This window comes from Papaver somniferum, chromosome 5, assembly GCF_003573695.1.
Source record: "Papaver somniferum cultivar HN1 chromosome 5, ASM357369v1, whole genome shotgun sequence".
Lineage (NCBI taxonomy): Eukaryota > Viridiplantae > Streptophyta > Magnoliopsida > Ranunculales > Papaveraceae > Papaver > Papaver somniferum.
In genome coordinates, this window is record NC_039362.1 from 161,730,509 (window position 1) to 161,744,053 (window position 13,545).

Here is a 13,545-nt window from a genome sequence, read left to right on the forward strand (position 1 = left end):
GAAAATTAATCAAGTGTAGTGTAATGACTTATATATGGTATGTTTTGAAAAACCCAATTACGGTTTGGTTTATTTTCTTCGATTTAAGTTTAATTTTTATCGAAAATTGGGATTTTAGATGAAAATTGAAATTCAAATTTCTGGGTTTATGTGAGTTACGGTTGATTTTAACTCAAATTACGAACCGTAACTGGAGATTTTGATGTTGTTACGGTTGGTAACTGAACTATTACCAACCGTATGTTCTTATATCTGAGAATTTTCTTCAGTTACGTTTTTTTTCAACCGTAAGTGAACATGCGGTTGATGTCGATACCAGAATTACGAACCGTAAATAACCCTGGAACCCAGAGTTCAGAAAGGTCACCAATTAAGTTCATAACTAAAATTCGAGATGAACCGTAAATACTGCTACAGTTGGTAACCATTTTAGTTTACGAACCGTAACTGATTTTACGATTGGGTTTTCCCCAAATTTAACCAGTTACGGTTGGTAGTTCATCTTTTACCGACCGTAACTATGATTTACGGTTGGTTACTAGCAAAATTCCAACCGTAATTAGCTCTGAAAATGTAAAAAAATGGATTTTTTTTTAAACTCTAAAATCTGATTATTTTTTTTGATTTAGAGTTAATTGAAGTGAAACTTAATCATTAACACTAAACTAGATTATCAACACTAAATTATGTAAGAACCAATTAGTCATTTTTAGTTTTTGGATAAGGGACACTTCAAATTACCATGTAATAATCCTTTTTGTCCTATTACCCGCCAGCAGGTTACTAATAAATAGTGCGAAGCTATTGGAGCAGCAGGCACCATGGTGGTGATAGTTAGATAATTTTCTAAAAATATACTTTAGAAAATACAACCATTATGGTGCCATATATTTCTACGTTCTGGTAGGTCTTGAGTCTCGACTGTACTATCATATGTTACATATGCAAATCATGCAATGACGGTTTTAAAGATCGACACGTAATCTGATATAAAATACCACCACCATATTCCAAGCCTACATTTTTGAAACGGATGGAATATGTTGGCTGGATATCCAGTTTTCGCCAATTTTTAATTAGGGGAATCATAGTTTCCGGCCAAAAACTGTAGTAGTTTCTTTTTCTCCCATCCCCGAAGAAGCCACGCTTAGGATTTTCGGCTTGGTTTAACCATAAGGACACCACTTGCTGTTGCCCTTCATAAATGGAACCGTCATTTCAACTTAAACTAATTAATTTACTTGATTTAAAAATTATTAAATCGTAATTAAGGAAGACAGATCATTCTTTTCTTTTCGCCTTGACAATCACCCTCTCTCTCCCCCACATTTAATTTGAAACCAATACAAAGGAAACACAATCGAAAGCTCGTTATAAACTTATATAATCCATCTTCTCTTCAGTTGAAAAGAAAAAGAATCTAACACCCCTTTTTTTTCAAACTAATTTGTTTATCAATCCAATCTATGTACCAGAAAAAACTAATTTTTCATTTACAGTCTTTTAGATCTACCCCGAGTGTTTTCCTTTGCTCACAATTTTAGAGTTAAAAATGACTTAGTTTAAACACACATGTTTACTTGTCTAATTTGATTAGGACAATTGACTGTACTCATTGGAGAGAAAAATATATGCCACTGTGATTGCGGCAATTACTGGCTTACTTGTGCAACATTTTTCAACATCTCCGTCAAGAAATTCCATATTTGAAGTTGGAATAGAGCTGTAACATGCCTGTATGCAATCCAAAAGCTCGTGTTTTTTATGCAAGACTATCAACATCCACATTGCACTTGAATTGACCATGTTGGAATAAAGCTGTATCATGATTAATTAACACGGTTGAGTATTACCCCCGCACTTTTAATGTGTAATTAGGTAGGGAAAGAAAAGAAAGCAAATTTTTTGTCAAAAGAAATGAAAATTTATCTGTAAGATTACTACGAACAATTCCTGGTACATTCCAAAAGTTGATGCTTTTACTGAATTAAGAGACTAACATGTCCTGTTTTTAACTTGTTGTTTTTTCCTCCTTATAATATCAAAACATAATTTTCTTCTTCTTCTTCATCTTCATTACTTTATTAATCTATCTCTTAAGACGTGTTGAGCTGTTTCGGTCCTCCTCTCTCAATTTATATCTTCTGAAAAAAAAATCTTATGAATTAGTCTGATATCTCTCACTCTCTGTCTGTCTCTTCTACATACTCTTCTCCATTCACTCTTTCTTCTCTTTTCATTTTGTTTCCTTCTTCTTGTACTTCTTCTTCTTCTTCTTCTTCTTCTTCTTCTTCTTCTTCTTCTTCTCTGACAATGAGATCAAATAGAGTTGTGGGTTTCCAATAATTTTAGTAGTTATTTGAACCTTCCAAACAAAGGGTTTAAATAAATTTAGTTTTTTTTCTTTCCATTCTTGGTGATTGTTGAGAAAAAAGAAAAAGAAAGATGGCACCTTCATTTGATTGGTGGTCAAATGATAGTAATAAAGGAACTCCAGTTGTGGTAAAAATGGAGAACCCTAATTGGTCTATGCTTGAGATAGAACCAACTTCTGATGATGATATGCTACCAGGAGAACAAAATCACCATCATCATCGCCGTCGTACTGGTGATAAAAAAGGAAGAGGAAAAAATGCTAAACAACTAACATGGGTTCTTCTTCTTAAAGCTCATAAAGCTGCTGGATGTTTAACTTCATTAGCTTCCGCTACTTTTAATTTTGTCGGTGCGATTCAACGCCGGGTTGCTTCAGGTAGAACTGATTCAGATTCGTCTAATGAGATCGGAGGCGGTGGTATCATTGAGAACCAAGCTGTGAGAAGAAGGTTTTATTTCTTCATCAAAGTCTTCTTATGGTTATCAGTAGTATTATTAGGGTTTGAGATTGCTGCTTATTTTAAAGGATGGCATTTGGGTTCACCTCAATTACAGTTGGAATATCTCATGGAAAGTGGTTCTTATGGAGTTAAAGGACTGTTTGATTCAATTTATTCTGGATGGGTTTTTGTTAGAGTTCAATATCTTGCTCCACCTCTTCAATTCTTAGCCAATTTCTGTATAGTATTGTTTCTTATACAGAGTTTAGATCGATTGATTCTCTGTTTGGGTTGTTTCTGGATCAAAATTAAGAGGATCAAACCTGTTCCTAGACAAACAACTAGGATTGAAGATGTTGAATCAGGTGATAACACTTACTTCCCAATGGTTCTCATTCAGATCCCTATGTGCAATGAAAAGGAGGTAATTTTTTTTTTACAAATTTTCATTTTTTTGCTTTATGAATTTTGTGACATGATTTTCCAGTTCTAGTTATTTGATTTGATTCACTAGATCTCCTTAATTTATGAGGTGTATTGCTAAGATCCAAGTGTTTGTGCTTGTAATTTAGTTTTTGATAGAGATTTTGGTCTGACTTTATTTTCTTTAAATTTGTTATTAGGTTTATCAGCAATCTATTAGGGCTGTCTGCAATATAGATTGGCCCAAGGAGAAAATGCTTATTCAAGTTTTGGATGATTCTGATGACACTGCAACCCAAGTGCTGATCAAAGAGGAAGTTTACAAATGGCAGCACCAGGGTGCAAACATCATTTACAGGCATCGGGTTCTTAGAGATGGATATAAGGCTGGAAATCTCAAGTCTGCTATGAATTGCAGCTATGTCAAGAATTATGAATTTGTCACCATCTTTGATGCTGATTTTCAGCCAACCCCAGATTTTCTGAAGTTGACTGTCCCACATTTTCAGGTATAGAATTGGTTGTGTACTTGATGGATTGTGTTTTTTGTTTCCGGCAGTTTCTTGAGTTGCCTCAATTATGAAGGCTTGGTTTTGCCCGCTCTAATTGTGTTGAAACTTCTTGTGTCACAGGATAATGATGAAATTGGATTGGTTCAGGCAAGGTGGTCATTTGTAAACAAAGATGAAAATTTGCTCACTAGATTACAGAACATTAACTTGGCGTTCCATTTTGAAGTGGAACAACAAGTAAATGGGCATTTCTTAAATTTCTTTGGGTTCAATGGAACTGCTGGTGTTTGGAGGATCAAGGCATTGGAAGACGTTGGAGGGTGGATGGAAAGGACCACAGTCGAGGACATGGACATTGCTGTCCGGGCTCATCTCCATGGTTGGAAGTTTATCTTCCTTAACGACGTTGAGGTATATTACAATCTTATTATACTAAGTTTCAAATGTAAATCACTCTTTGGATAATTCCTTACGGGCATATTACTAATCATTTCTGTTGTTTTATCTCTCTCTAGTGTCAATGTGAAATACCAGAATCGTATGAAGCTTATAGGAAACAGCAACACCGTTGGCATTCTGGTCCCATGCAGTTGTTTCGCCTCTGCTTCCCTGACATTATTAAAGCCAAGGTATATAAATTCTTGAATCTAATCAAGCAAGGATAACCTAGACTGCAGGTTAAAATGATAGGGTTAGTGTTAGGATCTTCCAAATATGCTAGACCTCTTTCACCCTAGGGTAAGGCTGATATGCCCAAACCGTAAGAATGATGTGTTATCAGTCAAGTCACAGTCCATGCTCAATCCGCGGACCATTAATCTCTCATGCGCCCTGTAGCACCTTTTTCTCCGACAGTTCAGTTTTGTTTAAAAAGTGATTGTTTGACAGTAAATTCTGCTCGAGTTGTTGTAGTTTGAGATTAATCATGTCAACGAATTATCAACCTCATATTGCTAACATTCTACTTGTTGGATTTGATGCAGATAAGCTTTTGGAAGAAATCCAACCTAATTTTCCTCTTCTTTTTACTGAGGAAATTGATTCTCCCCTTCTATTCTTTTACTCTATTCTGCATTATTCTACCAATGACCATGTTCATCCCAGAAGCCGAGCTTCCATCTTGGGTTGTCTGTTACATCCCAGCCACCATGTCATTCCTCAACATCTTGCCAGCACCTAAATCCTTCCCCTTTATAGTCCCATACCTCCTATTCGAGAACACTATGTCAGTAACAAAGTTCAATGCTATGATCTCCGGCCTTTTCCAGCTAGCCAGTGCTCATGAATGGGTGGTCACTAAGAAATCAGGCCGTTCTTCCGAAGGTGATCTTCTTGCTTTGCTTGAGAAAGAAGCACCAAAACAGCATCAACAGCGAGGAAATTCAGTACCCAATCTGGATGCATTGGGTAAAGAGGAAACTCGTAAACAAGAGCAGAAGGATGCTAAGAAAAAGAAGCACAACAGAATATACACCAAGGAGCTTGCTCTTGCCTTCCTTCTTCTAACTGCGGCTGCAAGGAGTTTGCTATCTGCACAGGGTATACATTTCTATTTCCTACTTTTTCAAGGAATAGCATTTTTACTAGTGGGTCTCGATCTAATTGGTGAACAAGTTGAGTGAGTTATCAGAAAGAAGAGTAAAAAGGTATTAGAAAGCTAAAACAGACTCGTTTAAACTTTAAACATAGCCAGGCAGTGGTGGATGGATGCCCCACAAGACACGAAGATAGTAAGAGTCTGTATAACTGTTGTTACTGTTTCTAATTCTCATTCCTCTCCGGTATTGAGAAAAAGAGGCTCTATCTTACAGGGAGTAAAAAGAATTACTCTTTGGAGGAGGTGAAAAGGTGTAGATAGATTGGTTTAGTTGTTTTCTGCATTTGATTATTTTCATTTTAGTTTCAAAATTCTTTTGTAAGAAATTTTTTGTTTCTTTTTAGTTACAGAATCCGGAGGGAAATGATTCAAGAATTTCCTACCTACTACTATGTTGTAATTTTCTATAAATTTCTTATACAGGAAGAAACAAGCAAAACACTTAAAAACTCTTCTTGTAAAACTCGGAATTGTTATAATATTGTTGGAATTGTGGACTATGTAATCCTCAGTATTATTATTAGTATACATGAAGCTCCAGCTTAGATCAATGCAGAAAATTTTACATTCAGAACTTATTAAATAAAACACCAATTGCTCATAGATGGTATGAGTTAACATTGTAAGCGCCGGAGTGGCGCACCTATTCGTGAATTGATTTCTTAGCACACTGAAACCTCTGAAATGACCCTTTTACTTCAGGCAAGCAACTTAATTCATTCAGTGCACAACTGTGGCAGCAATCATGTAGCTTTGTTATCATTATCACCATCATCTATCCTCGTGGAGTCTTTTCCGTCGAGTTCACGAGAAAAGAATTTCTTTACATAATCCTCATATGGAATTGTTTTGAACAAGGCAGGTGTCTCTGGTGTGTGGTCATGCCGAGTATCGGACCTATTCTGGTACCTACTTTAGGGCTATGATATGTTGCAACTGATAGCCTCTCCTGCATAAAGAGATGAACCAGCCAGTTATAGGATCATATGCACACAAGCCAAAAAGCTTGACATGTTCACATTCGCTTGAATGGTGCATGAAATTATAGGAATGCAATCACATTCTAGGAAGCAAATGAGACATAAAAGTAACCTGAGAGCTGGTGGAAGTTTGGGAAATAGCCTAGATTTCCTCAGGTGTTGGGCGAGAGTGAGAATGTAAAACATATCTGCCCAATCAAGCTTTTGGTCTTCTGAATGAGCAAAGGCTTGTCCATATCCTTCCAGATCTCCTTCCTGGCAAAAATTCATTTTCTCATCCAAAGGGAAATTGAAGAAATCTTGATTTTACTTTCTCTACCAATACATTGTCAACTCCATGATTTACCACCTACATTCATAGAACTCTCATTACTTCTAAATCATACAGTATAAAAAAGAGTTGCTGCTATACTACTCAAAATCCAGGCCATAACTAATTAAAACAAAATGTTGCTGCCAAAGGCAAGCGAGGCGCCCTCAAAGGCGTTCAGGGGCACCTCACCAATAATGAGCCCAAGGTGCCTATTCCTGAGCAATTACCTGTAGTTTATTTTTTTCTGATCGTGAGCAATTTATTATTACTCCAGATCATTGCGTCTGTACCTAGCTGGGATCTCTGCAGGTGATTGTTTGGCCAATTCCTGAACACTAGGTACAGGCAAAGAACCACCAAAGTTCATTATTTTTGGTGTCTCCATGAATTCCTCTTCCTCTATATCAGAATATACTCAGTTACTCTTTCTACTGAAATCAAGGTTATCTGTTTATTGACAAATGAGTTTGGATTTATGGAGGAGAAGAGTGAGTTGACTCTGAAAAACATCATATTTGTCTATCTACCGAACACCACTGAGAAGAACAAAGTGAGCGAGTGTGTAATTTGTTATCAGTTTTCGCATTGTTGCGCAACCAACACTAACCATTTTAGTACTGGGCCTGAGCAACCATATGGGCTCAGTTTATTTGTATCTTCCGCTAATTAAGAAACCTGTTTTGAGGCATACAAAATCATTTTCCTATCTATAGTGGATTTATAAGGGGCGTCCTAACAATGAGTAGATTACAAAGTACCTTTAATTATTTTAAATTACTTAAATGCCCTTCACCTAAATTTAAAACCTAAACCTAAACTAATCCAAATTGAAAATCATTTTTATTTTTAACCTAATTTAATTATTATTAAATCTTTTTTGATTTTATTTTTTTTTATCAAAGGTTAATTATTTTTTTATTTTTATTTAAAAGAGTAAGATTTTGTTAAAATGAAAAATCCAGGCAAAAACGCCAAATATAAACAACAGTTGGAATAAGTAGGAAAAGCCCACCAGAAGCAAGAGACAGTTACAGAGTTAACCGTTATCCAAAGCAGTCTTCCAATTATAGAAGAGATCCCTGAAACTTATGACACAAAACCATGAATACTGTTCTCCCCAGTTGTAGATTATCCTTTTGATTTCGATAATCACCATCTCTTTGTCTCAGCCAATCTTCTTAGCCATTACTCTTCCATTCATTTCTTTCCACAAAGCTCATGCAATAGCGAAAGAGAGAGTATACCAGACCTTTTTTGCAAGTTTTTTTTTTTACATTTGGAAGCATGCTAAGATTTGAATTGTTCTTCCATCCCATCTTTATGGATCCAGTCAGCCTCCGTGGAGAACGAGAAGTGTTTCCAAAACTTTGCAAAAGGACACCTTAACAAGATATGATTAACTTCTTCCTCTTCTGAGTATCCTGGATCTGACAACCTCTCTTATTTAAATTATCCATTATGAGTGTTGCAATTTGGATTGCAAGCCACACAGAAGTTAAGCTTTTGGGGGAAATTTTTTTGTTCCATATATATTTAAAATCCTCTCATCCTCCATGTTTTTGTTGCATAAGCCAGTTATATCCTTCTTTCACTGTGTAGCTAGAGGATAATGTGTCAGGGAATTCTTCAAAGGAAGGAGGATCACCAATCAGCATTAAGAGACCTTCAAGCTCATCTTTAGTCTCATCATCTGAATCTTGAGAGAGTTGCAGTCTCCAAGTCCCATTATGCAGAAAATCTACTACTTTGTCATTCTTGCCGGTAACAGCTTTAAATGCTTTCTTGTGTGTTGTACAGAAAGGGATTTGAGATTTCCATGGGTCTGACCAGAATTTTAAGTTTTTTCCATCACCTAGCTTAACCCTGGAATTCCATTGGAAGAGACCATTTTCCTGATCAATTCCTTTCCAATATCCTCTCCCATAAATAGAATTAAATCTTTTAGGGAATATGTCATATTTGTCAGACTTAATGTTGTGCTGAATGAGCTTCCTCCAGAGAGCATCTTTTCCTGAGAATATTTCCATCCCCATTTAGCAATCATAAATTGTAGCTCTAACGTTTCTTATGCCCATTCCTATAAACTTTTTAGGCTTACACACTCTCCCCCAACCTATCCAGCAAATCTTCCTTCTTTCTGCAGAGGCACCCCAAAGAAAATCTCTCATGTGTTTTATCATCTTTTTCTCAATTTAAACTGACATGGAGATGAGGGAAATAAAGTATCCTGGGAGGCTTGCAAGAGCACTATTAATGAGCTCAATCATGCTTTGAATTTGTCTAGAATCCCCCCCCCCCCCCCAATACTAGTTTGTTTTCTGGTATCTCCTTGTTGATTTCCTAGGTATTTAAAATGGAAAAATTCCTTCTGACATCAAATAATTTTTTCTACGTCATTTATTTTTTTATCTGCACCAATGCTTATCACAGAACTTTTCTCTAAGTTAACCTTAAGTCATGTGATTGCCTCATATATCTGGAGAATCATGAGTAAATGCTCCACTTCTTTTTCCTATGCATTCAAGAAGATGAGTATATCATCTGCAAACTGGAGGTAGGTTATCTTGTGCTCATCAGAGACTTTGAAACTTGTGATCATATGAAGTATTTTATCTCATTTTTTAGTATTCTTGTAAGCACCTCAGCGACAAGTATGAATAGAAATGGAGAGACAGAATCTCCTTGTATGAGGCTTTTTTATGCTTAAACTTGTTTGAAGGAGTGCCATTCACCAGAATAGATGACTGAGTAGATGAGATACACTAATACATCCAAATCCTTCATTTCTCCCCAAAACCAGCTGATTTCAAGATGTGATCTAGACAAAACCAGTTAACATAATCGAAAGCTTTTTCAATGTCCAACTTACATAGGATTCCAAGCTTTTTGGATTTTATCCTTGCATCTAACAGCTCCCCTGCAATGAGAATCCCATCTTGAATTTGTATCCCATGTATGAATGCTCCTTGGTGCTCACTGATCAATTTAGGAATTATAGTTTTGAATCTAGCTGCTAGCATTTTAGATACTACCTCTGTCCCACTATTAGTTTACCTACTTTATAACTAAATTTAGTTATAAAGTAGGTCAACTAATAGTGGGACGGAAGGAGTATTATTTTATAAACTCCTCCCACCAAGATAATTGGTCTAAAGTGATGTGGAATACTTGCTTCTTCCTTCTTAGGAATGAGAGTAATGAAGGATAGGTTCATTCTCCAATCCAGTTTTTCAGACTCAGCAAATTCTTGAACCACTTCAGTTAGCTCCGAATTTATGACTGTCCAAGCCAATTTTAAAAATTCTATGGGGAGCTTATCAGGTCCTGGAGTTTTGTTATTGCCACTGTTTTCTTTATAGCATTCCAGATTTCATCTTTATTAAAATGCCTTTCAATCCAAACTTATTCTTGAGATTTTAGGAAAATCTGAATCATCAAGTTGAGGTCTATAGTCATGATGTTCTGTAAATAGACTTTAGAAGTACTCATTGAAGGTTTTCTTTATATCCTGTTGATTGAAGTTGTCCTCTCCTAGAATCACTAACTTGTGAATAGTATTTCTCATTTTTTGTCACTTGCTAGTTGGTGCAAGTATTTGGTGTTCTTCTTTCCATTTTTGAGTTGATTGGTTTTAGATCTTGAGAGCAATTTTTTGAATTCATCCACTCTTATGTACTTGAGTTGTTGTTTCCATTGAGCTCTTTCAGCAAACTCCTCAGTCTCAAGTTTACTAGTTTCTTTTTTCAAGTTTAGCTCATCACTTTTCAGAATCAGACGTTTCTTCTGCGCACTTATCTCTCCATAATTCTCCCTAGCCCATCTCTCAATGAAATTTTTTAAGTTTTGTATCTTTTTAACAAATATGAAGCTAGGAGATACAGTGGACTTCATTGTGTTCCATCATACACTCAAGTTTTGCAGAAATTTTTTATTGTATAACCAGAATATTTCAAGTCTAAAAGGAAGATTGGATGCATGCACCTTACCTGTTGTGAGTAGAATTGGGGAGTAATCGAAACATTTCTGGATAGTAGAGTTTGAGCCACATTGGTGTATCTTTCTTCGAACTGTGGAGATATGATAAACCTATCCAATATGCATAAAATTGGGTCTTCCTTCATGTTGGACCAAGAGTATATGCTACCCCTCATTGGGAGATCTATGAGTTCATGTTGTTCCATGAATTCATTGAATAACCTTTTTCCAAGACTTTAGCTACCATTTTTGTTTCTCTCCCAGTTCCTTTTTACTACGTTAAAATCCCCAGCTATGCACCATGCTTCACTTCTCCATCCAACTAGACGATCTAATTCCTCCTAACATTCCTTTTTTTCATCATCAATGCATGGATAATACACATTGGAAAGTGTCCAAACAAATTGATCTTTCTTGTTTTTGAATTTATGACTTATGGTGTTGGATGAGATGACTTCATCTAAGCATTCAAGTTTCTCGTCATCCCAAATAATGAGCATTCCTCTCCCCAAGCCTTCAGATGTTATCATGGTCTATTAATTCATATCATTCCCCCAAATATGATTCACCAAACATTTGGTGATTTTTATCATTTGGTTTCATGTATCAATACTATTAGAGCACTGCTCGGTCGAACTCGCAAGCGTTGTTATCTCAAGCTTTTTTGTCAAGTTTAGTTGCCAAAATTATAAGTCTTGATTTCTAGTCTACTTACAGCTAAGTCTCATATTAGGAAAGTAAGTGTCGTTGAGCATTAGACTTCACGGCGTTCATCGATTGAAGACGAAGAACTACTAAGGGGAGCTTGTGGAACTTCATCAACAAAAGGTATGTGGAGACTTGAACTTATCTATCACTCAAAAGTCTATCTACTCTATCTCCTATTTGATACAAAAGTCGTATAGATATATAGCCTTCGATTATACACATTTGATATTCCGAGCTGACTTTAACTCGCTTACATATTTCTCGAAATATGTGTTGGTAAGCTTTCGCTTTAACCAAGTTCATCCTATATTCTTGACGAAAGTCAAAAGATGATCATACGAAAATCTCCTTGTAACATCTTACATGATTTGTGTTAGACAGTCATTTGATGTAGACTCGAAATGTTTCGTATTGATTATTCGATCACTTAAAAATTGCTTTGAAGCTAATAGTTTGTGTGAGACAGCTATTGTCGTCTTCCAAGAATGTTTCAATGATTGAAATGGGAGTTTAGAAAAAATAACCATGATTGGATATAACACGATATATGTACTTGTATGCTAACTGTTGCAAGTTATTCCAAGTCCGGGAACCATAGTATGCATACCCGTATGCATGCTGGTTGGTTAATGAAAGTCCGGGAACTTAATATGCATACCGGTATGCGTGGTAGGCTTGGGAATGTGTGTAACATAAGAGAATAAGAAGCCTACATGTTATAACCGCAAGTGCACGGTGTCGTGATGTAGTGTGTGCAAGTGCGAATCGATCCACAAAGACTTGTGTGTGTAAGTTGAAGTTTCCTAAACTATTCTAAACTAAGCAGTGACAGTAAACAAGAATGTGAACTTCAGTGGCAGTGAGCCAAAGGCAGTGATAAAGAAACAAAGGCAGAAACAGTAAAGTAATATGCAAAGAAAGTAAATAGAGCAAATGATGAGAATGGTACTAGGGCCTTTGAGTCCACCACTAACTTACACTAGTTATTCTGCTCATAACACTAACCTTGTCCTTATATATGATAACAAAAGGGATGTCAATCCTCTGTATATCTAAGGTCACCTTGATATGAATGATTCAATCACAACTAAGGTATTTCTCCTAAGCATTAACTGTCTCTTCAGGGAACAACTAATCAAAAGATCAATATATGGGATTAAGTATGAGTTGTAGTTCTTCAGCACAATATTATTCTAACTACAATGGATACATGGAATACACTGTGAAAGTAAAGTACTGAAGTCCTAAGATTGAATTTTATTCTAAAACAATTAAGCACAACAAGGTTACTGCCATTAACAGGAATAACTAGTAACAAACTAGAGCTTCATCTAAACCCTAACAGATGGAATTAAAACATCATGAACATAATTGACAGTGCAAAACAATTGAAAATAACACAGTTGAGGAACTGGCTAGTCCAGTCCTCTTGGGTGAAGCTCTGGCTATCCCAGGCATGGTTACAACACACACCCACACATCATATTCATACCCAATTTATCAATTTAGGGTTTCCCCAAATTCCCAAATTCAACAGTTGAAATTAGGGTTCGACTTTACCTAATTTGACGTGACAAATCACTCAAGAAGGTCGACCGATTTATTCTCTGACTCTCCTGCTCCTCTCCATGCCTTCCAATTGCGTTTCTAACTCGACCTAATTCATCAATCTCTCACCTAGGGTTTCAGAGATAGAAAAGAGGAGAGATTGATGAAATATATGGGTAGAAGGCTAGGGTAATGATGGGTTTTGGTTGTTAGAGTGGTAGGATGGTGATGGTAGCTGTGGAAGGTGGCTGAGGCAGTGGAGAAGGTGGTGGCAGGGAGTGGTGGTTCTGCAGAGGTGAGGGAGAATATGATATCGATGGTTTTTGGAAGAAGGGAGTGTTTGGTTTGCTGCTCGACTTGGGATGTAGGTGTTTGGTACTATGGTGTGTGTCGGGGACAGCAAATGTTGATGCACAGCGAGGATGAGACGTGGGATGTGGAGACGGTGGATCGATCTAACGGCGAGATGGAAGGAAGCGAGGAGCGACCGTTGGATGCGGAAGTACAACGAAATTGACGGCTCAAGATGGAGTTAGGTGCTATAGTGTTTGACAGGAGCTTCAGATTTTGATGCACTATGATGAAACGACCGTAGGATGCTGAGATGATCCAATCTGACGGCTGAAGATGAAGGCGGGTATGGATATTGGAAATGGGTTTGGGTGAGGGGTTT

The 13,545-nt window shown here is 36.7% G+C and overlaps 1 protein-coding gene across 1 annotated transcript; it reads left to right on the forward strand.

The window, feature by feature from the left end:
• The first annotated feature begins 1,975 nt into the window (after positions 1–1,975).
• On the forward strand, positions 1,976–5,899 carry LOC113283436 (probable xyloglucan glycosyltransferase 12). The gene is made up of 5 exons (XM_026532698.1): positions 1,976–3,240; positions 3,440–3,748; positions 3,872–4,162; positions 4,267–4,380; positions 4,735–5,899. The coding sequence occupies exons 1-5, from the start codon at positions 2,446–2,448 to the stop codon at positions 5,371–5,373; spliced, it is 2,148 nt and encodes a 715-aa protein (XP_026388483.1). The 5' UTR covers positions 1,976–2,445; the 3' UTR covers positions 5,374–5,899.
• The last annotated feature ends 7,646 nt before the right edge of the window (positions 5,900–13,545 follow it).